Source organism: Bidens hawaiensis, unplaced genomic scaffold (assembly GCF_021521415.1).
Source record: "Bidens hawaiensis isolate Kalapana, Puna unplaced genomic scaffold, B.hawaiensis_p1.1 tig00029315_1, whole genome shotgun sequence".
In the NCBI taxonomy this organism is placed as follows: domain Eukaryota; kingdom Viridiplantae; phylum Streptophyta; class Magnoliopsida; order Asterales; family Asteraceae; genus Bidens; species Bidens hawaiensis.
This window is the reverse complement of record NW_027494842.1, coordinates 44,242-68,262: the sequence shown is the minus strand read 5'-3', so window position 1 is coordinate 68,262 and position 24,021 is coordinate 44,242. Positions and strand designations below refer to the sequence as shown.

Genomic DNA, 24,021 nt, shown 5'->3' with positions numbered 1-24,021 from the left:
ACTCACTTGATAAACGATGCGGTGTAAGATAAAGCAAGAACCAACTTTAAACAAGCACAAGTTAACCTATAAATAAGATTATTGTTTTAATGATTGGTTTTAAGTCTTGATTATAAGGTAGCATAATTAATAAGTAAATTATTATATATAATATATATTACCGGAAAAGCAGGGCAGAACAGGGAGGAAGACGGAGGCAGAGAGGGAGGCGACAGAGGATCAACGGCAGAGAGCAAGGAAGAACAGGAGAGTTTAAGTGCTTTGTGTGTGTAGTGTTAGGAAAAATAACATTATTATTTATAGAGAAACCCTAGGGGACACAATCCCTAGAAAAGGGGAAAAGATCTCAAAAAGCAAAAGATTCCAAAAGCAAAAGATATCAAAAGATATGGCAGCTGCAGGGGGCAAGATAAAGCTGACAGGGAACAGTAAACAGGCATGGGCGGGTCAGATAAAGGTACTGGTCAGGCATGGAAAAAGCAGATCTCAAAAGATAATGTCAGTTACTTTTTCTGCCAACCAATGGGGTTGTTGCGTATGCTGCGCCAAAAGTGGCTTTTCAGACATAAGATAGGTCAGGTCAACAACACAGGGGATAAGACAACACAAAAGCAAACGGCTAGATTAAACAGAAGAAAACTCAAAGGGTTTAGCGCGAGAAGGCTAAGGCGCGCCGCGGGAAGAATCACATTTCTTAGCGCGCCGCGGGAAGAATCACATTATTATTATTAAAAGTAAAATATAAGTATAAATAAATATTAAATCATAAAAGAAAGAGATCGGATCAGAGAAACGGGTACCTGGGTCGGGTCGGATCGGGGCAGATGTCACACCAGTTGGACCCGCAAGACACACCTTGAAGAGGTACGTCTGCGCAAAGACTAACTGGTAACGCAGGACCCACCATGCTCAGAGAGATGAAGACCTTACACGCAGTAAGCCAGCTATTCCCGCAGGAAAGCCTCCCTTGGTACAGTACCCTGCTTGTTCCCGCAAGCTATGGGTACAAGCCAAGAAGGAAGGCTACCCGCACTAACGGTAAGGCTACACGCATAAGGCACTAACTCATACTTCAGCAATGTCACCTGAAGAAGGAATGAGCAAGGCGGGAATATTCCCGCCCAAAAGAGCCAGTCAGTACGCTTCAGGAAGATCTTTTGTACTATACCTGCCAAGGTATGGACAAAATAGACAAGATCTGACCAAAGCAGCCCATGAACCAATCACAGGGTGACAGCTCACCGACAATAATACGAGGAGGAGCACGCTCTAGTACAAAATGTCACTATCAGCCGCTGCCTACCCACCAACTCCCATCGTGGCACGTACATAGCCCGTAGTTGGTGGAAAAGGAATATTATACGGCTGGCCGTACCTGCTTGGAAACCTACCTTCGGCTATAAATACTCCAACACCTTGGAACGGTATCATCATCTTATCTTCTCTAGCTATTTCTCTTAATATACACTTATATTCAGAGCAACCTAGTCTGATTCTCACGCCGGAGGGTGGTCACAAGGAGGAACCCCCCATTCTCAGTGACGAGCTCACGGTGTCTGTTTTGCAGGTTAAGAATAACCATCTTTGCCGGACCTAACCCTCGTGGGAAACATCTAGTTAACCCTAAGATTATCCATAATCTGCCGGGGTCACTTAGTGTTTCTTCAGTAGGAACTAATGGTGAAGATAAAAATGTCATCAGATAATAAATAAATTTCATAATTGTTCATTCTAAACTTTGCTTTTAAAAAATCGCTATATACTAAACAAATTAGAAATATATTTCATTTGTCACACAATTTTAAAAATTAACATTTATAACAGAAATTGACAACAATAAAACAATTACAAAACTTTCAGTGGCTTTTATAGCTAGAACAAGTACAATCGACTCGACCGACAGCATCAAAACAATATAGATTATTTTATTTATTTTATAAGTGTAGTTTTATTTTATACATTCGCAAAGATTATTAGAGCATGAGCATTGAGCAAGCTCCGCTTCTGGAAATTTGGTCGTATGACTACTCTAAATAAATAAGCAAATATACTCACACCAAAAAATATTTTACATTAGATACAATTTAGTTATAATTCTAGACTAGGTTCACAAAGTTTTGAAAAGCAAAACAAAATACACAACAGCTTTCAGAAAAATATACAATATTTTTTAAAGTTCTTTGAAGGGAACCAAATGAATTGGTTTAACATCAGTTTCCCAATAGCAGGAAACAAAACTGATATACATATACACATACATGATTACAAACCGAAAGCAATGCAACAACCGCAAATTCATCCCTAAATTTCAAGATCATCTAATGAGATTTCATTTGAAGTCAGCAACTTCATTTTCTGCAAATATAGCATAAAACACATGTCATCAAACAAACAAAAAATAATATTTATTTTTTATAATATTTTGTAAGCATTTCTTAAATCCATCTACACTTTATTTTGCATATAGGGAAGTTACCGACCGTTATGAACTGCGGAGGATCTTCAAGACTAGATGAACCGAGAACGATTTCTCTCTTCAATTTATCCGTTAACTTGTGACAAACTCGTAGCTGAAATGACAGGGTTTAATGTAAGTTTATGTTATTATTATTATTAGAGTTGACTACACGGATGGTCCCAATGGTATACCCACATTACAAGTATGGTCCTTAACTTTGATAAATTACGTATATGGTTCCAATAGTTTGGAAGCGTAACACAGAATGGACGTTATTTCTTCCTAGTTAAGTCTGTGCAAAATGACAAAATTACCCTTTAGGGTATCATTAAGATATTTTAGTCATTTCCCATGCACTTAATTGAAAGTACAAACGCCCATCCGTTTCAAGGTCAAGGACAATCTGTGTTACGCTTTCGAGCTATTCGGGACCATAAATGTAATTTCTTAAAGTTAAGTGTCATGCTTGCAATATGGGTTTACCTCAATCCTCGGGGACCATCCATGTAATTAACTCTTATTATTGGTACTTTTTGTGTCTATTATAAAACCGTCAATTCTTAAAAACTAAACCAGAAACTACTTATATTACCTCTGATCTGGTTGCGCCACCAACGATAAATACAAAAACGCGTCGACCCATTTTCTTAAAATCACTAGACGTGTGACGAAGAATAGAATCACTACAACAAAGACAAAGAAAAAACTCGTGTTTCAATTTATATCTTTAAACTATGAGACTATTAGTTTTGATGAATAATAATAGTAGTAGTAGTAGTAGTAGTAGTAGTATGGTGAGACCTTGAATACCCGTCTTCAGAATCTCGAGGGCGGGCCCACGTTGCGGTTCGTCTGGATCTCATTGAATGAGCGAGTGGAGGTGGTGCTGACTCAGACTGTGATCTCCCATGAAAAGTGGGACTTGGATCATTCATACAAGGATAATCTTTCAAGGTCATTTTTGGTTAGCTTTTCAATTAGGTCCTGAAATATGATGTGTGATTTGTTAGATACAGATTATTGCTAGTCATTATTATTATTTAGGGTAAATTACAGTTTTGTCCTTTATGTATAAGCTATAAAGTAACTTGCAGATCATGTCCATTTAACTTCAATAAGTAAAGAAAACGACTTTGATGTTCATATGTTGTCACAATTTTCGTCCTTTACACCTACTGGTGTTAACTTTTTCTGATTAGTTTTTTTTTTAAATAACCATTTTGCCCTTGCAACTAAAGAACAAAATGTATAATTTTAGTTGGATCTCTTATATAGGTGAACATGAATAAAAGAAATTGATACCTCAACCATAGGATAAAACCGCGATAACTGCCAAGTTGATTCTTCACCAGCGCGATCTTTTCTTAACCCATGCTTCTTCTGAATTAGTAACATGAAACTGCGCTTAGGGGCGTGCATCGGTGCATGTGTCGGGTTTGGGCCTAAACCAAAGCATAAGCCACAAATTCGGTTTTTTGAGTTTTTGAAAACCGTTTGGTTTCGGTTTTTACCATTTGGGCTTAAAAATTTTAACCAAAAAAAAGTGGCCCAAAGTAATGAATTTTGGCCTAAATCTTTTTGTTACTAATAATTAAATGATTATTATATATTTAGGCTAAAATATTTTGATAAAACTATTTTTAAATTCCTATAAATTCTTGAAATCAAAAATTAAATATGAAAATTCATAGATTCGGTTAGTTTGTTTCCCCAGTTTTAACTTTTAAGTTTTAACTACATGCAAAACTGAAAGTGAATCGAAAGTTAGGTTTGAATGAAAAAGATAAAATTAAACAGTCAGTTTTTGTTTGGGTTTGGTTATTTCGGATTGAATTTTTGGGCTATGGGTCGGTACTTTCGGTTTCATGCTCACCACTACTATGCATATTAATAAATTATTATAACTATAATACCTTGTGAGCATCAAATTTTAAAGAGAAGGCACCGAGTGAGCTCTTTTTAGAATCTGATGAACCCTCGAGAAATCTCATATTGTATACAGCACTTCTATCATCATCTGGAAGTCCAGCTAACTAGAAAACATACATGAAAAAAAAATAAAAAATTATAAGCTCCAAACGGATATAACTTACAAGATTGATAAAGCAATTATAAACCCTTCTTTATTACCTCCATTAACTTTGCAAGTTTGTCACTCTCAAATTTATTCGGATGAGTTGCGGCATAGATCATTAATAATCGTAATTTACTTTCACGTGGAGCATCCTACATGAAGAAACATATATAATGTGCTTAATACCATTGATGATGTCTAGGCTTGTAACAAACCTAATGGGGAATTTCATGTCTGTTTGTTAACGATCGAACACTTAAGCAAACGAGGTTTTCTTGTTTGTGTTTGTTCATGTTTGTTAGTTAACAGGAGTTTGGATCAAATACAAATTGTAATTATTCCATGATGTAATTACATAATTACTCTACTTGTACATATAGTTACTCTACTTGATTCTCACAATTAGCACATTAATTTCATTTGTACGTTAACTTTCCCCTGGTTAACCGTATAAACAAACGGCTCTTGAACGTAAACGAACGAACATAAATGAACATAGATGAACAAACATAACTGAGCGTAAACCAATTAAAACTAAACGTGAATATCAATCTGTTGGGCCTAAAAAGTATTATAATACTAGACTAAATTGTAATAAATAATATTTTAATTCCATAAAACTAGATTAAATTGTAATGAACCTTAAAAATTTAAATAAATATAAAAACAAATGAACTTAAACAATCATAAATAAGCGAACATAAATGAACAAACATAAAAGGATTTAAATGAACGAACCAGACATGTGTTCATGAATGTTCATTTAACTAACTGAACTCGTTCATCTGCTAAATAAATGAACATAAATGAACTTCTGGCCAAACGGTTTACGAATCGTTCACTAAACATTTGGTTTGTTTACACGCCTAGATGTTTTTGTTTTTCATTTAACTAGGCAGAATTTATAAATTATTACTAACCAGTTTTGTTCTAAGGAAGTTGATGACCTCCTTAGTTCCCGCGTCTCCAAAAACAAGATCTTGTTCTAACTGTCCCACTTCTTTAAGCCCCGACTCCCTAATAATCTTGTTGATCTTTTCAGCAATCTGTGTCAATCATATCCATACACAATTACATACGTACATTACATAATTTTAACCATAAGTCAACACATGATCAACTTACCTCAACATGAAGGGATAGTTTGTCCACTTGTTCACTATATTGTGGCAATGCTTGAACCATCTTTTGCAAGTCTCGTGTGGACAACTCACCATCACCTCTATAAGAAGTTAAAAATATAAAATTGTTATCAAATACATATGATTTGTAATTAAACTAGTTGGAGTTGCCCCGTGCGATGCAGTGGGAATTTTGTACATGTATATATCTACAATTTGACCTATCAAAGCACGTTCCAAAGTTGTTTACGATAACAAAAAAATTAGGCCTGTACAGTGTAAACGAACTGAACGTTCAGTGAACTGTTCGTAAACCGTTTGGTAGGAAGTTCATTTATTTAATAAAAGAACGGACACAAACACATGTCTCGTTCGCTCATTTATGGTCATGAACGCTTGTTTACGTTTGTTCATTTATGTTTGTTTATCTTCGTTCCTTTACATTTGTTTTAAGTTCATTTATTTACAGTCATCCAAATTTTTAAGCCCGTTACAGTATAGTCTGGTTTTAATAAATTTTAGGCCCAACAAATTTCCGTTCATCTATATTCAGCTATGCTTTTTCGTTTACGTTCATGAACTGTTCGTTTATATTATTAACGAAAGTACATGAAACACTCCTTTTCTTAACGGACGAACACGAACAAGAAAACCTCATTCGTTTATTTGTTTGTGTTCAATCGTTTGTTCGGTTAAAGTTAAATGAACGAGCTGCTTTGCCCATGTTCGTTCAATTTATCTACATGCCTACAAAAATACATTATTTTGAATACACCACCATTTTCAATAAAATAAATAGTGGAAATTTGGAATTTTGAGAAAAAATAAAATAAACATAGCTGTGTATTTAGAATTTTCACAGAAACAAAAACCTTATTAAACAGACCTTGAACCATGCACCTGTGCAGCTTTATTCTTTGACATAAAGCTCGTCATCTTGTTATGCAACCGTTCACCAGCCTGATAGGGCAAGATTTAAAAAAGAACATTTACACGCATCAGTTACAAAAATTAAAAATAATAATAATAATAAAACCCAATGGGGCATACATCTGCTATATGTATATGACGGATCTCTAGCCACACAGGATCATGATCTTCTAGAAGGACCTCTTTCTTTTCAGGACGGCCACCTGTTTTGCTTGCAACCTAAATAATATAATTACTTGAGGTATAATAACAATAACAACAATAATAATGATATGAATAATAGCAAAAGGAAGATGTATATTGATGAACAATTTATGCCTGGAAACCATAGACTAACCTCGTGAACATATTTATTCCCATCCATATTAAGTAAATCATGACACATAGCATCATATGTCCATTCATGAATGATAGGAGCAATCTAGAAGAAGATAAAATCAAAACAATAAGATTCAATAATAAATCACAATCTATATTCTGTTATTAATATAAAAAGTTTAAAAACCAGGTCTATTGATCTCCTTAATTGTGTTTTTGTTAGAATGATACAAATTAAACTTAACTCAGTACATACAAGTAAATATCATGAGTTAGTCGGTATGAACTAACTAGCTAACTCAATGCCAAAGACTAACAACTCATAGTCAACAAATCAAAGTCAGTCAAGGCACTAATACATGGTCAAATCCTATATATAAGCTAAGTGCATACAAGTAACTAACATGAGTAGTTGGAACGGACTAACTCAAGGTCAAAGAGTAACAACTAATAGTCAACATAAGTCAAAGTCGGTCAACAGAATACCTGGTCTATTGATCTATCCAAGATGAGCAAATCACATGTTTCTGTTTGAGGGAAATTAAAATTCTTTTAAGGATTTATACTTCATAAGACAATTCCAAACAGCAGCAGCAAGTTTTGTAGGTATCAAATCACAAATTGTGGTCATTGTGGTTGGATCAACGGATTTGGCTGCACGGTAACGTACAAAAGGAAACTCCTGAAAGCGTTAATATTAATCAGTCAATCATACCAGTAGAAATCCCACCAATAGCAATGTTGGTTAGTAGGGGATATGGGGAAGGTGGGATGTAGGCAAACTGTACCTCTATCCCAAAGGATAGAGAGTGGTTATTTCCAGTGATAAGTTTAGAAAAGGAAGATAGCATACCAATAATGAAGCAAAGACGGTTGCTATACGGTCGGCCATCACGTTTAAATATTCATCTCCTTTTCGGGTCATTTGTTCATTCCCGTAAAGTTCTTCCAAAGCCATTGTGTTATCCGTTATAAAACACTGTTGTAAAAAACTAGCTAGTCAAAACCAAAAAGTAGTATTATAACTTATAATAGTAACAATAGTTTCGTTTTAAGTTTTAACCAACCACTTGGTTTCAAATTCTTAGGTATTGTAACTATAAATTTATAAAAAACACTATGCACGAATAGGGGTGCATATAATCAAGTAACTAGAGATATTTTTGGTTTAGTTGCACTGTAAACGAACCAAACAATTAACTTTAACCGAACAAACAATCGAACACGAGCAATTAAACGAATGAGGTTTTCTTGTTCATCTTCGTTCATTAAGAAAGTGAGTGTGTTCGTGTTCGTTTATGTTCATTAATAATATAAACCGGTTCACGAACGAATATGACTAAGCGCACACCAATTAAAACTAAACATGAACAATAACATCTTTGGCCTAAAAACTTACTAAAAACTAGACGTGTCTGTGTACTTTCATTCTAAATGAACAAATTATTTGTTCAAGTTCTTTCATTTATTAAATAAACTTCCCACCAAACGGTTTATGAACGTTCGTTTACAGGCCTAGCAGAATGTGTTACCTGGCTATCAACAGCGAAGTACTCCAAGTTCATCTGCAAATTCCCCTCCAAAGTAAATACAAATATAATATATTATATTACAAAAAGAAAGATAAAAAGATGAACTAAAACCTCTTTCATAGCACGTAAACGAGATTTTATACTTGGCTCCTTTTTGATGTGATTAACTAATTCTTTTGGGACTGAAGAACTAAAGAAGACGTAGGCACTGAGAAAAGAAAGAAAACAAATATTAAATAACCACAAGATCTAAATACCATATTTCCATGATGAGATGCATAAAAAACAGAAACATTAAAGAAGGTGTTTCATATCTCACATACTCTCTATAAAGAGGTGTTCTTCCAGCCATGTCAGACAAGAGAATACGGACACTGCATTATAATAAACGCTTGTTAATATAAACTATAATAATATATCTGTCAATAAAGATGATTTAATAACTAGGCTTGTGAACGAACTTTCAGTGAACCATTCGGTAGGAAGTTCTTTTTTGTTCGTTTATTTATTAAACGAGCGAACATGAACATAGCTTTTTGTTTATATAGTTAAATTAATGGACGTGAACACACATCTCGTTCGTTCATTCGTGAACATTCAATTACTTTGTTCATTTAAATTCGTTTAGATTCGTTCGTTTACATTGATTTATGTTTATTAGTTTACGTTTGTTTAAGTTCGTTCGCTTATATATTCATTTAATATTTTTTTGGATGCGTTACAATAGTCTAAATTTATGAAATTAAAGTATCACCTTATTACAACTTAGTCTAGTTTTACGGGTTTTTTAGGCCCAACAGACTGATGCACATGTTTACTAGTAATTGTTGTTCGGTCAGTTATGTCCGTTCATCTATGTTCAGTTATGTTCGTTTGTTACGTTTGCGCATCGTTCGTGTATGCTATTAACGAACGAACACAAACACGTTCATTTTCGTAACGTGCGAACACGAACAAGAAAACCCCATTCGGTTAACTGTTCGTGTCTGATTGTTTGTTCGTTTAAAGTTAAATCAACAAACACAAACATGCCTCATTCGTGTTCATTTGGTTCGTTTACAAACCTAATAATAACTGTCCTGTTTGCAAGTAAAACTCAAATTACATATTGTAAGTAAAAGAGTGAGAATTTCAAATACTTCTCTTTCGTTGGCTGGATGTAGTACACTGCATCCATAGTGGGCAGTGGCTGTCTTCTTTTGTTTATATCTTCCACCACTGCAAAAAGATAAATACATAACAAAACTAAAACATAATATCAAGAACAAGGAATTTAAAACATTTTGAAGCAGGCTTTTTATGTCTTACATGAAACTCCTTCATCTGTTATGTCTGCCATCTTGTATGAACATGACATTATTTTAACAGTCACTTTATCCATTATCAGCACCTAAGCAAAATAGGAGCAGTTTTATTATAAGATAAATGTTGATTCAACAGAAAAGAGCACAAATTAGTACAGGGTTGCATACCTTCCAATTTGATTTTGAATCCGGTCTTTTTGCTGATCTCAGCATTTCATAGAGTAATCCTGCAAGTTGGAAGTAATTGTTGAATTAACTAACTTATTATTGAAATCAGCTCTACACATACGACATAACCAATGTAGAACAGCCACTGATATCAAACAAAGGTAGTTAATTTGATTGTTAAGCATGTTCAAAACCAACAAATGATAAGTCTGATATATAGATTTATAAATTCCTAAAAATGCATGCAAACACCACTAATAATAGAATACTTAATCTTAATATTCTTGTACTTTTTCTTCTTGTTATTCCAATAACATAGAAACTAGGTCTTCAACAAGCCAAAAGTAAGAATGGATAAAATAAACAATATCTAAGAGACCACTAATATCCTGATATGAATCATGAATGTGCAGTGATCAATTCCGAAGATTGTTATATTCTAGTGAAAACTCGTAACTAGCAGCCCATACATACAATGAACTTCTAAGCATCTAAAACTTTAAAAGTTACAGCTCATCTTTTACCACTAAAAATTAGTTAGTATTTCCAATTTCTTAATTGCACAAAAGGTTGAGCAGGCTGAGCTTTCCTCTTTTGTAAGTTTCATTGTGCTTCGCATAACAAATTTCAAACAATAAGCATCTGCTTCTTCCAGTATTCCCAGTCAAAACTTGAGATGTCTAGTGAAGTATAACTTCTATTATTAACTTAACATAATCTAACTCGGTTTGGAATGATTCACGCATTTAAGTTATAACTAATAAATAATCTTCATTTCATATTTAACGCATTAAGCAAAAATTCCCGTATAGCAAGTTCCAGAATGATCATCTGAAGTTAAAGCATCTTATATCACCATAACAAACCAAAAAAGCACAAACTTACTAAATTTGATTTTTCATACACTAATTCAAACAAAAACCAAAACTATGCTAACCTGATCAAACCACAAGTTCTACACCAACTTTGTTGACCTAGTGCATAAACTACCAGAATTGTTATACAATTTTAAAAACACAAACAAGAATAACAAAATATTGCAACTAGAGGTGTCAACGAGCCGAGCCGCTCGCGAGCTACTCGAGATTGGATCAATAAAAAGCCTGAAACGTGCCGAGCCCAAGCCTCAAATAAAGCAAGTTTAGTTATCGAGCTCAAGCCGTGTATACGAATTATCGTTTAGACTCGTTGAGCCTTAATGAGCCTTGTGTATTTTTAAGCTTTTTATGTACTAATTTCACACTACACAACTGAGCTCAAGCTGAGCTTTGGCTCGTTTAAGGTTTTTCTCAAAAAGTATAAAAATAATTAATAATGTCTATAACTTAATAAATAATAAACTAGCCGAGCTCGAGCTTGAAAAAACAACTCTTGAGCCAACCTTGAGCTTCAAAAAAAGAGCTCTAGCTCTTGTAAGTCAAAACGAGTCGTGCTTGCACGACGAATGCATCGCTGGTTGCGAGCTGTTGCCGCTCGCCTGATGAGTCCAAGGCAGGACGAAACCAGCAAACCCTGATCATGAGCAGACCGATTGGCTGGCCTTCGGGCGCCACACGGAGTCTGAGGAGTAACTCCGTGACATTAAGCTCATTTAAGTTTTTTCTCAAAATATATACAAATAATTAAAAATGTCTAGAAGTTAATAAATAATAAACTAGCCGAGCTTGAGCTTGTAAAAACAACTCTCGAGCCAATCTCGAGCTTAAAAAAAAGAGCTCGAGCTCTCGTAAGTCAAAACGAACTCGTTAACAACCCTAAGTGCAACAAATCATGATTCGAACACCACAAACTATTATAGGTTTCCATATTTGAATCCTCATATAAACTCAATTCTATATATACTTCCGTCTAATCAAATAACTGAGCAAGAAATAGAAACTATACATAAAGCATACACTACAGTTTCATAAAATTAGATGTATTATAATTATTCATACAATGAGTCAAGCCGCTCGCAAACTACTCGAGATCGGATCGATAAAAGGCCCAAAATGAGTTAAGCCTTATCGAGAGCCCAAGCCTCAAATTAAGCAAGTTTAGTTATCGCGCTCATGCCTTGTATAGGAATATTATCATTTAAGCTCATTGATCCTTGTGTATTTTAAGCTTTTTATGTACTAAATCACACTACACAACTGAGCTCGAGCCAAGCTTAGGCTCGTTCATTTAATATTTTTCTCAAAATGTATACAAATAACTAAAAATGTCGTTAATAAATAATAAACGAGCCAAGCGCGAACTGAAAATAAAAAACTCTCGAGCTTCAAAAAAGCGCTCGAGCTCTCGTAGTCAAAACGATCCGCGCTCGAGCTCGATTCGGCTCGGCTCGTTAACAACCCTAAGTGCAACAAATTATGATTCGAACACCGCAAACTATAGGTTTCCATATTTGAACCTCATCTAACTCAATTCTATATATATATATATATATATATATATATATATATATATATATATATAGATTACCGTCTGATGATCAAATAACTGAACATGAAATATAAACTATACATAATAACATAAAGCAATAAAGCATACATACACTACGGTTTCATATAATTAGATGTATTATACAAATTCATACAATGAACTATACGAACTACACGATCAATTATACACAAAACATACACTACAGAATTAAAATTACGAAAACGAACTCACGATCACGAGTAATTTGACGGAAGTTTTTGTATTCGCTTTGAGAAGACGTATCAGAATCCGATATCGACATGGCTGTTGATTCAATTAGCTTATTGTTTGCTTGTTTGTTACACATACACAGTGCGTGAATCAATTGAAGAAATGATATTATTATTATTATTATTATTATTATTATTATTATTATTATTAGTTGGATGATGGTTATGAATGAGTCGTGAAAGAGGGCGTGACGCGTGAAGAAGGTCAATTTTGGGTTGACTTGTTCGTAACTGAAATGACCCGGACCCGATAGGTAGTTGTGAATCGGGTCGGGTCACGGGTGGGTGTTTTGGACGGTTATTAGACGTGGTCGTTGATGCTGTCTAGCTGTGAGCAAAAATCAAACCATAACCGAATACTAACGGTTATTGGAAAGTGAATATGAACCGACCGTTCGTTTATGATTACAGAATTTACTGTTAATAAGTTTTCATTGACTGACTTTAGCCAGAACTGAACTGAACTGAACTTTGTATGCAGGCCCGGCCCAAGGGTGTGGCAGGGTAGTCGACGGCCATAGGCCCGACATCCCGCTAGGCTCGAATTTTTTTTAAAAAAAATTTTTTATGTATTTTTATGAAACAAAATATGTATAATCAATGTTTCAACATAATTACATAAACAATAGCTTGGTCTTATTTGAGACATTTTTAAGTTTATTTTTATACAAAATTTTTTTACACAACTCAAATCATAACCAAGTAAGACCACTTAAAATTACATTGTTTAAACCCAACAAAATGTTTCTTTTACTATAATCCAAAAAAAATTTCGCCTTTGGCCCAAAAAAAATTTCGTCTTATCGGAGCCGGCCCTGCTTGTATGTTTATGGATTTTTTTCTCAAATTTTATACGTGTATTGGTAAAGTTTGAAACATGATCAAATACATTTTATTTTTAACATGAAAACGGTGAGAACCAATTTGTTGTTATGATTAGGTTTATTTTTATAGGTGTTTGCTGCTATTTTTTGTTCGTATTTGCTAATTTTCGATTACGAGACGTTATAAGTATTTGCATATTTATATTTTGTTGTTATTACTAGATGTTTTCTTTTGCTATTATAAGTATTTGCTGGTATATGTTGTTATTATTTTGTTCTTGATTTTGATTCTTTTGTTGTAATTTTTAGGTTCTTTTCTTTGTTATTATAAGTCATTGTCTATGTAGATTGATATTGTAGTTGGTATTGTTTCTTACGTTCGCATTTTTAAATAAATTTATATTATGTCCTACGTACTCATGTTAAGATCAAATTGTACATGAACCTTCCCTAGTTAAGTTTAACTCTATTTTCATTTTTTACACCATAAATGAACTCTCAACTAGAGCAAAGAAATATATATATATATATATATATATATATATATATATATATATATATATATTGGAAATTAAAGAGATCAACAATTAACTGATTTATGGTTAACCGATCATTCGATTATAGTTATGATTAAGCATTCTTCCATAACCAAACATTGGTTATGGCTATTGTTAAGCCTCCGTAATCTTTCTCATTTTCCTATTTTAGAAAATAAAATTTATCTATGTATTAACTCAATGTCTCCCTACATATGTTAGATAAATTATTTGTTTAGGTCAATAATAATAAAAGAAAATAAAAAAAAACTTTCATAACAAATGAGACTCACAGCCAAACAAATATGAGCAAACTTTAACTAATAGTTAATTTTTGTAACAATTCAAAGTCTTTCGTCACTTGTTTAACTTTGAAATATAAAGAACCATGTTATGAAACGATATACATATATATACACGATTTATAAAATCAAAAAGTCGCATATGTTAGAAGGATTATGGACTAACTATCAAGTGTCGAACATGTAGGGTCGTGTTGATATTTTATTCATGTACTTGTATAAAAGCCGATATCAAAGAGAGAAACTCTCATCGAGTATTTTGAGTCCTCTCTCTTCGTCTCCAATTTACTTGATTTTTTTCTAAAATGTACCTCAATTTTACGGGTTTTCGCACTTTCGACTTTGATTCAATAGGTAAAACTATTACTCCTCTTAATTAATATAGTAAAAGTATAAATGAATGACATACTTACGAAATAATGAAAGTAAAATACACAAATAATACAAGAATACAGAGAAACGAACACTACTTACACTTAAAACTAAATTTAAAGAAAATGAAAATTAATAAAATCAAAAGGTTAAATTGGAGTAGGGCTGTTCACGAGCTGAGCCGAACTGAGCGAAGGGTTGCTCGTTGCTTGGCTCGTTTACAACCGAACCGAACCGAGCGGCTGAAATTCGAACCGAGAGAAAACCGAAACGAGCAAAAATCAAATCGAGCATTTTTCGATCGAACATCGAGCGATTTCGAGCATTATATATTTCTTTTTCACTTTAAAATTTTCAATAAGAAACAAATTTGAAGGTTGTAAATAATACATTTTATAAATAAATTAGTAGTTTTTAGACAAACATGAAATATATTGTAAATTTTTAGTAAATATAAGTTTAGAGTGAGATATAATGATCATGTAAACAAACTTTAAGTATTCTAAAAATTTGAAATTGAACAAAAATGATCATGTAAACAAACTTTAAGTATTCTAAAAATTTGAAATTGAACAAATAAAACTATAAATTGATGGAATATGAAAAATTTTAAGGGTAAAAATAATTGTAAGCTTATATTTATGTGTTTTGTCCATATATTTATATATTTGTTCATATATAATTATATATAAAATAAATTAAAAATATTCGAGCCGAGCCGAGCCGAGCAAACCCTTGCTCGTTGCTTGGCTCGTTTACAAACCGAACCGAGCAGAGAGGCTCGTTTTCAATCGAGCGAAAAAACGAGCGAGCATTTTCCGAGCAATTTTCAAGCTAGCGGCGAGCGAGTTTGAGCGACGAACGGTTTGGACGGCCCTAAATTGGAGGCTCACATGAAGAAATTTGAATACTTTGAAAAAGAAAGCCATGTTCTTTCACTAGGCCCATGGGCTTGACCAGTCTCTCTCAACTGAACCCAACAAAAAAGTGATTCTTATATCAAAAAAATAAAATAAACGTGATATCAACTTGGTTCATTTTTTTATATTTTGTTAATTTTGAAAGACAGTTAAATATTTTTACATCTTTGTATTATTATTTGTATTATTATGTATTTAATAAACCAGTAAATAAAACAAAATGTTGGAAATTATACAAAAATACAATCAAGTAAGGTGCAAATTTGAACAAAAACCGAAGCTCAAAATATTCCATGTCCTCTTATCCTTTAGCCAATATGCACATTAACAAGATTCCAATTCAAGATTTTGCCTCTTGTGTATGGCAACTTGTCTTTTGAACCCACCGTATTCTGTACATAAGAGGACGAGTTTTGATAGCAGCAGAAAATGCATGTGAGGTTTATGAAGTATCCGCAGCACGACAAGTATATTTTAAGGGGATTGATACATGTACACGTTAAATCATAAGTGGTTTTTAAACGTAACATAATAGTGGTTCACTGGTTTGAACGCACCATTATAATAACATGATATCTTGTAATGGATTTAGACACGTCATTGATCATTGTAATGTGTTTAAACATTGCAACTAGTTTAGATGCACTATTATAACGGTGTGTCAACATTTCTAAACCGAGAAAAGACAAGTTATCTAGTGTCTTGTTTATTGGGTTTGAATAAAAAGATCCTCTAAACACACATACACAATTCTCAACAACCTTAAGGGTATGTATACTGGAGGGGCTACAAATTGGGCGAATTGCGACACGTGACGCCCAGTCAGCAAAGGGTAAGAATTTGTGTTTGGGGTGTAATGGTGTTGTAGTCTAATATATATATATATATATATATATATATATATATATATACACACACGCACACACACACTACACACAAACATATATAATAATAATATTTAATATATATATACACACACTACACATATCGCCCAAAAAATAGTTGGTTCCCCCCTCAATTTCGCCCCACATATCGTCGAAGGGGGTGGGGGGGAGGGGGCGGTGTTCTCGCCCTGCTCGCCCACTTTTCACCCAGAAAGGTTATCCACTACGGGTGGCCTAACCATAGTGATTGATGTGTAGTGTATACTACCAACTCTTTAAATCTTTAAGATGTACTTTAAATAATGTGTTTTTATTTTTTTTTATATCTTAAACATAATAAGTAATATTAATTGTATTTTAAATTTCTCTCAACAAATGATTCTTAAAAAAAATTATTAAACTCATATGAAAAGAAAAGATTCTGGAAAGAAACAAGTACCATATTTGTCATTATGTTTCATTTCTGTGAAAGCAAAAAAAGGATCTTTTACTAACCAATCAAAAATTTCATGACAAAAGAAAAGACAATAAAAAAATGTACCAAGTCAAACATCTCACGTTGTTTGGATCCCAATTTAAACCACTTTAGCCAAACATAATTCAAACATCATCAACAACAAATGTGCAAGACAAGACCAACACAACAAACATTTTTTCACTTTGATCCATATTTTAATAACAATAATATCCTAAACACATCCATGTCATTAAAAAAAAACTTTTTAATTGACCCAAAAGGTTAATTCAACCATTAACTAATCATAAAGGGGTACTATTAGGTGAACCATGTATGAACCCATTGTTGCTATGATACTTGCATATAACCTTGCACTTAACCACATTCCCGTAAATATAAAACCCCGGTTCGACCATCACTCGAACCGTTGGTCCCTCAAACCTCCTCACTTTGTCCCCACCTATATCCTCCATATAAACCGGATCAAACCTGGCCCCTTTCTCCACCCTAAAAATAGGTAACGCCGGATGAACCGAGTTAGCCAATAAGTGTACCAACCAAACCGCTTTACATGCGCCAAAAAACGCTTGCAAAAGAGGTTCGGGCCAAGCCCGGGTCCACACCAACATCCCCACCACCTCACTCATCTTCCGGTCACAAAACTTACTAAACTCCTCACTAAACTGTTTAGTTCCATTATTTAAAACTGCTTCCCAACTTAACTCTTTTAATTTCAAAAAACATTTGAAATTTTCTTCACACTTGTGAATCGGGTTAAGAACATGGCCCGACCCGGATCTTTTAAACCCGGCCGATTCAAAATCCTCATAAAACGCGTGTGTGAGAAGAGCTTCAAGGTACATAATCAAAACTCTAGGGTTTGTCGACGCGGATATTGTAATTTCGTAAGGTTGAAGAAGTAACTTTATACGATCGTAAAACTTCCCACCATCGATTTGCGGGAGCTGTACGGTTAGCGAACGGCTGAGATGCCTCATCGAGGCTCGGGACTCCGATACCGAAACAAGAAAATGCTCAATCACGGTATCATGGTCCCCAATCTTAATCGGTTCGTGTTTCGGTTCATGTCTCGTGCAATTATCAAGCCCGGTTTTAAGATTCCGACAATATATTTCGAGTTTGTTTAGCTTCTTTTCGAGCTCGGTAACCGAGAACTTTAACCGAGAAGCTTCGAGAATCGCTTCATCGCGTTTTTTCGTAGCGTGAGCGAGTTTATGCGAAAGTTCGGCCACCGTACTCTTCCATTGCTCCTCCTTCCCGTGCGCGGGAGTAACCCGTTCCGACAAAGATGAAGCCGATCTCGGGGACTTATTAACAATAGACGAAAATATCGTCTTGAACAAACCATTCGGGCTAGCGTCGGACCGACGCCCGACCGCAGTGGTTTCAAACGGAACCACCGCGAACTTTTCCCGAGCACTCGGTCGGCATTTGTTAAACAACACCCCTCGGTCATCACCCCGTGATTCCAACCTCTTTTTCGACGATTTCAAGGCTCCTTTCGGGTTTTGGTGGAGAGGTGTGGGTTGATGAACATAATATGATTCTTTGTAAGTTTCTAAATAATCACTTGGTGTAGCTTTTGCACTTGTTTGGTTACTAAACTCATCTTCATTTTCTCTTTCACATTCATGTATCTACAAATTACAAAAACCATTAAAAAAAATATTTTGTTGAAAATTAATTAGACCAAAGTAACAACTAACACAATGATTTTATGGAACTCTCATAATATTATTAACAATGAAAACTCACATACTAAAACAAACATGTTTTTTTTAGTGTAACTCTAATTCCTAATAATTCGCAAACAAATAATAAATAAAACAAAAAACTCATATACTAAAACACACAAACATGTTTTTTTATGTTTTGTTACTATAACTCTAATTCCTAAATAAATCCTAGTAACACTTAAACAATAATTCTAGGCTTATATTATAACGTGACTAACCGATAAATATAAGTAAAGTAACATGTTGAAAATATGTTATCAAACTTACAGGAGTGAAAGGATGATGAAGATGAGGAGAAGAAGAAGAAGAAGAAGAAGAAGATGAAGCTGCAGCCATAGAAGATGAATGAATTAATGTTTGTGATACATCAGATAATAATACAGACTCACCGTCAGATCTGTAAACAAATATCTGCGTGTGTTTGAATTGAATGATCGCAATCCGGGTCGGTTAATTAATTCGTCATGGGTGGGTCCCAGAGTTTGACTGCAGCAGCTATATATATAATACATATATATATATATATATGAATATATGATATATCAACTTCTTCCTCATCACCTCTCGTCTGCTATATCATCTTTATTATTATTATTATTATTATTATTATTATTATTATTAGAAAGTTGCATATGAATACGGTTGTTTTGTTTTCACACACACGTAGTTGAGAGGTAAATAAAGTTCTTAAATGTGTTAGTTGTTAACTAATTTATAAACTAGTTTTTTTTTTAAATATTAAAATTAAAACTTATAGGATGTTCAATAAAATAATAATTTTGACTGGTTCATTAAAAATGGTGATCTGATTCGTTTATTGAAAATGATAAGTTTTGCATGTTTACTAAAATGATAAATTTGACTTGTTTATTAAAAATTCGTTATGATGGGTGCCAACGAGGAGGTACACCTAGCGATTCGTTTTGCCTGTTTACTCGGTTGCTTAAAGTGATAACCTTGACGCGCTTACAAAGTCTTAAAACTTATCTTACATTTTGTAAGGGTGTGTGTAGTGGGTGGCAAATCTCAGCGAGATGGGCGCCAAAGAGGAGATAGGGTGGAGGTGGGTGGTGTCGCCTGCCATTGTTTGAAGAATATTATTATTTTATTATTATATATGGGTGTGTGATATATATATTAGACTACACCCCTAACACTTACCTCCCCCCCCCCTCTAATTTGTAGCCCCTCCATACACATAGCCTAACCAATTGATAAAATTTAGATAATATACTATTTAGACTAAAAAAAGTTGTTTGAAAATCTATATATCTACGTAATAAATAAAAGTTTCTCATGTCACGTGTTGTCTTTATATACATTCTCACTACCCCCTCCCCCCCCCCCCCCAATTTTTTTCGGCTCTCTCGGTTATTAAATACACCTCTCTTTTATTAGTAAAGATATGTATAAGAATACTGATAAAACACATTTATTTGAAAATACTAATAGCAATAGTTAGGTATTCTGATAAAAAAATATATGAAATACTTGTCCATTTAATTTAGTATCAAAATACTTCAAACAATATGATAGTTAGATGTTACATATGAATATATGATGAACACAAAATCCACCCACGTACCATTAGCAATGAGATTATCTAATAATTAAAAGTGTATGATGGTGGAGTGAAATCATAATATGCATCCACATGACATTCTATCAACTCTAGGGGACCAAAATGACAAAAATGTATTGTCATTCTGAAACTTGCATTTAAAGAATACTTAGAAAACACATTTATTTTAAAATCCTAACAGCAAGAGTTAAGATCATGTGTAGTCATAAAGCTCCACTACTAGGGGTTATGCGTCACGTGGCGCCCAGTCAGAGTTATGGTTTTGTACAAAAACAGGTTGTAGTCATAACTCTCCACATTCAGGAGTTATGCGCCACGTGGCGCCCAGTCACTTTACACTTTTTGTTTTTTTAAAATTTTTTTTTAATAAGAATAATCAAATAACAATAATATTTTATTAAATAAATATTACAAGAAAATAAAAAAAAACTATTCGTCGTCGTCTTCGCCCTCTTCGTCGTCGTCTTCGTCGTCGTTTTCATCGTCTTCGCCATCGTCGTCGTTGTCTTCATCATCGTCTTCATTGTTGCCCTCGTTTTGATCATCGTTTTCACCAGGAAGAGGCCGATACATCCAAAGATGTTGGACCAAATCCAACTTTAGTGCGTTATGTATCTCTCTTGACCGCACGGAATCCGAATTTTCGAGTCGTTGCTCCATACTTGCTGGAGTCCGTGGTGGATCCGGGTCCGGTATGAAAGTTGGACATATTGCTCTTCCCTCGTCCTCGATGATCATGTTATGCATTATGATACACGCATACATAGCACATCTCATTCTTTCTAAAGACCACAGTCGACAAGGTTTTTTAACATAATGCCATCGTTGTTGAAGAACATCAAAACACCTCTCGATATCCTTTCTCGCAGACTCTTGCACTTTCTTAAAATACTGTCTTTTTTCATCCATCGGTTCTCTGAATGTTTTAACAATTATCGCGAACTCTGGATATATTCCATCACCTAGATAGTACCCATGATCGTAGAAGTTATCGTTAGCCCAAAAAGAAGCGACGGGAACGGTCGCAGATATGTAACTCTCCATCACAGGAGACTGCTCTAAGACGGTTATGTCATTGTTGGAACCGGGAACACCAAAGAATGCCGACCAAATCCAAAGGTCGTATGAAGCGATCGCTTGAAGGCTGACCGTTGGTCCCTTTTGGTCACCTCGTGTGAATTGACCTCGCCATGCAGTTGGACAATTAGCTCATTCCCAATGCATGCAATCTACACTTCCTATCATGCCGGGGAAACCATGCACCCTTGTATGTGCCTCGTAAAGACGTTGTAGATCGTTAACGTTGGGCTCTCTCAGATAATGTGGTTCATATAGTTTAAATATTCCTATATTTTACAAAATTTTTATAAAATAAATGATCACAGTAAACAAGTGATAAACTATTTAAAAAAAACAAAACGTACCGTAACAAAAATACTCCAAGGTGTACCGAGTTGTTTTTTCGGCCATCTTTAAATACTCGTCGTTGATGTCGGTCGTGTTTCCGTAGGCGAGCACGCGCACGGCTAACGTAACCTTCTGAATAGCCGTGAATCCTAGCGTCCCTCGAGCGTCAGGCTTTTGCTTAAAGTAATCAAACTCACGCTCCAAATCATTGGTGATGCGCATAAATAAATTTCTAGACATCCAAGAACGACGCCTAAAGGTCTTCGGGTTCTTGTATCTCGGCGTGTCGCAAAAGTAATCCGCCATCAACCGGTTGTTGGCTTTGGCACGATCTCGTTCGATATATGCTCTTGTTGAAACGGGGGGTGGAGAGCTAATCGCACCCGTAACGGAACTCATATACTGTGTCGCGAGCATAATCGCACTCGTAACCGCCTGTTCCTCCTCCACGTCCTGGGCTTCTTGGTCGGGCCCGAAAAACTGTTTATATATAGATGGAGGATCAATATATAGTGAATTTGGTGTAAAGGAATTATAGAGTTATAGAGTTGAAAGAGAATTTTTATAAATTTGATAAGTTTTGATTGGGAATTAGTTGGTTTAATATATAAAGATTTTTTTTTTATTTAATCACCAATGGTAACATTCAACGGTCCATTTTTTGATTTTTGTGCCATCACCCGCGTTTTGTACACAACGTATCAAAAAAAATCTTATAACGCGGGGGGGGGGGGGGGTGTACCCCCGCGTTTTGGTCCTAAACGCTACACAAAACTCACCCACTACGGGTGGTCTAACATTCTAGTTAAAAAAAAGGTATTTAAAGAATACTAAGAAAACACGTTACCATGAATTTGTTAGGTGCCTTCCAACCATGTTGCATGTATCAAGATTATTAGTGCACATGTTCACTTTTTATGTGTTTTCTTAGTTGGTGGGTAGTTATCTAGTTAGTGGGGTAGTAGTTTGTAATCAAAGTCATGAATAAAATATTATGATTTGATTAAATCAAAGTCTCTTTCAAAAGTCTCTAGTTTCTATCTGGTTTCTTTCTATTTTCTTGGACCATTTGATTAACGAACAAGGTTCGTAACTGAATTACAAGCACAATTTAGCCTTGAAACATGATTGGGAGAACCTTGATCTTTTGTGGAAATTGTTAATTACAGTCTCCCATTCTCATTGCATACGAGCGCTATTACATATTTGGATTGGAGAAAAAAAAACAAAGTCTGACATTTATGCGATTATGCCTGAAACACAAATATTCAGGGACGGGGTGTTTGGGTACGGGACCATGTACGTGATTGAAAAACAAATATTTCACATATTTGGGTAATGTGATACCTGGCCCGATTACTCGTAATCATATATGTGTTTCACCTAGGGGTGGCAATCTTGACCCAAACCCTTTCAAATGAGTCAATTTGAGTTGTTTTAAATGTTAAATGAGTTGGTTTTGGTAAAAGATTTTAAATATATAGGTCAAAATGAGTCATTTGAAATTCCATCATTTTATTTTCGAGTCAAAATGGGTCGACAAGTTCAAAGAAATGGGTCGATGTGGGTTAGTGTCCTAAGGAAATGTGACAGGTTTCGGATCGGAACGGGTTTTCGTACAAGACAGGTTTCAGCACGAAACGGGTTTCAGATCGGAACGGGTTCGGTTCAGGTTTCAAGTCAACACGAGTTTTCACCTGTGACGTGTTGGGTTTTGGTTTCTTTCTGGTCGATTCCGGACTCGTTTTTGTTCGTTTTTAAGTTTTATTTTTGTTCGGTTTGAATTCTTTTAGTTTCGTTTTGATTGATTTTTTCGATTTCGATTGATGTGGTCCGGTTTTGGCTTTTTGTTTCTTTGTTTCATTTTCGTCGATTCTTTCGGTTTCGGTTCAATTCTAGGTTTTTTTTTTTTTTTTTTTTTTTTTTATGGAACGAGGACAACGTATGAAACATTTTAATGCTTTTACTTTTTTTGTTTATGATTTATATCTTGAGTTATAATTTTTTTATTATTATTTTTGAATATTTTTTTTGTAAGGCCCCGTACTCGGTAGCCCTACTTTAACGTCGGATTTACTCATAAACACAGTTCCTACAATCAGAGTTAATTAAAACTTTCGCGGAAACGTCAACTTAAATAATTCATTACAAAACATTAAATCTTTTCTTTGATACCATAACACAAAACATTATATTTAAAACATCTTTTCTTCCATCTTCAGATGTCAGCCGTTCAATCCATGCCATGTGCCAACCTCATGCTAGTTATTTAATCTGCTCACCTGCGTGCATACTAAAAGCCAGCTACGCTGAGTGAGTTCTAGTTAATCAAGCAACTTATCATACAACCACTACATAAATCATATACGTATCCGAAGA

General features: G+C 34.5%; 1 protein-coding gene and 1 pseudogene across 2 annotated transcripts; both read right to left on the bottom strand.

The window, feature by feature from the left end:
• Positions 1 to 2,110: 2,110 nt before the first annotated feature.
• On the bottom strand, positions 2,111 to 12,919 carry LOC143578624 (SNARE-interacting protein KEULE-like; annotated as a pseudogene). The gene is made up of 21 exons (XR_013143308.1): positions 12,564 to 12,919; positions 9,906 to 9,964; positions 9,742 to 9,823; positions 9,573 to 9,651; positions 8,757 to 8,807; positions 8,545 to 8,641; positions 8,434 to 8,466; positions 7,755 to 7,880; positions 7,388 to 7,583; positions 6,921 to 7,004; positions 6,704 to 6,802; positions 6,540 to 6,613; positions 5,658 to 5,754; positions 5,453 to 5,578; positions 4,589 to 4,684; positions 4,372 to 4,491; positions 3,761 to 3,838; positions 3,260 to 3,442; positions 3,051 to 3,141; positions 2,481 to 2,570; positions 2,111 to 2,355 (listed from the first exon to the last, which is right to left on the bottom strand). The product of XR_013143308.1 is annotated as an SNARE-interacting protein KEULE-like (transcript).
• A 4,036-nt stretch (positions 12,920 to 16,955) lies between these two features.
• LOC143578623 (IRK-interacting protein-like) lies at positions 16,956 to 19,068 on the bottom strand. Its single transcript, XM_077062138.1, has 2 exons — positions 18,921 to 19,068; positions 16,956 to 18,554 (listed from the first exon to the last, which is right to left on the bottom strand). The coding sequence occupies exons 1-2, from the start codon at positions 18,987 to 18,989 to the stop codon at positions 17,199 to 17,201; spliced, it is 1,425 nt and encodes a 474-aa protein (XP_076918253.1). The 5' UTR covers positions 18,990 to 19,068; the 3' UTR covers positions 16,956 to 17,198.
• Between the last annotated feature and the right edge of the window lie 4,953 nt (positions 19,069 to 24,021).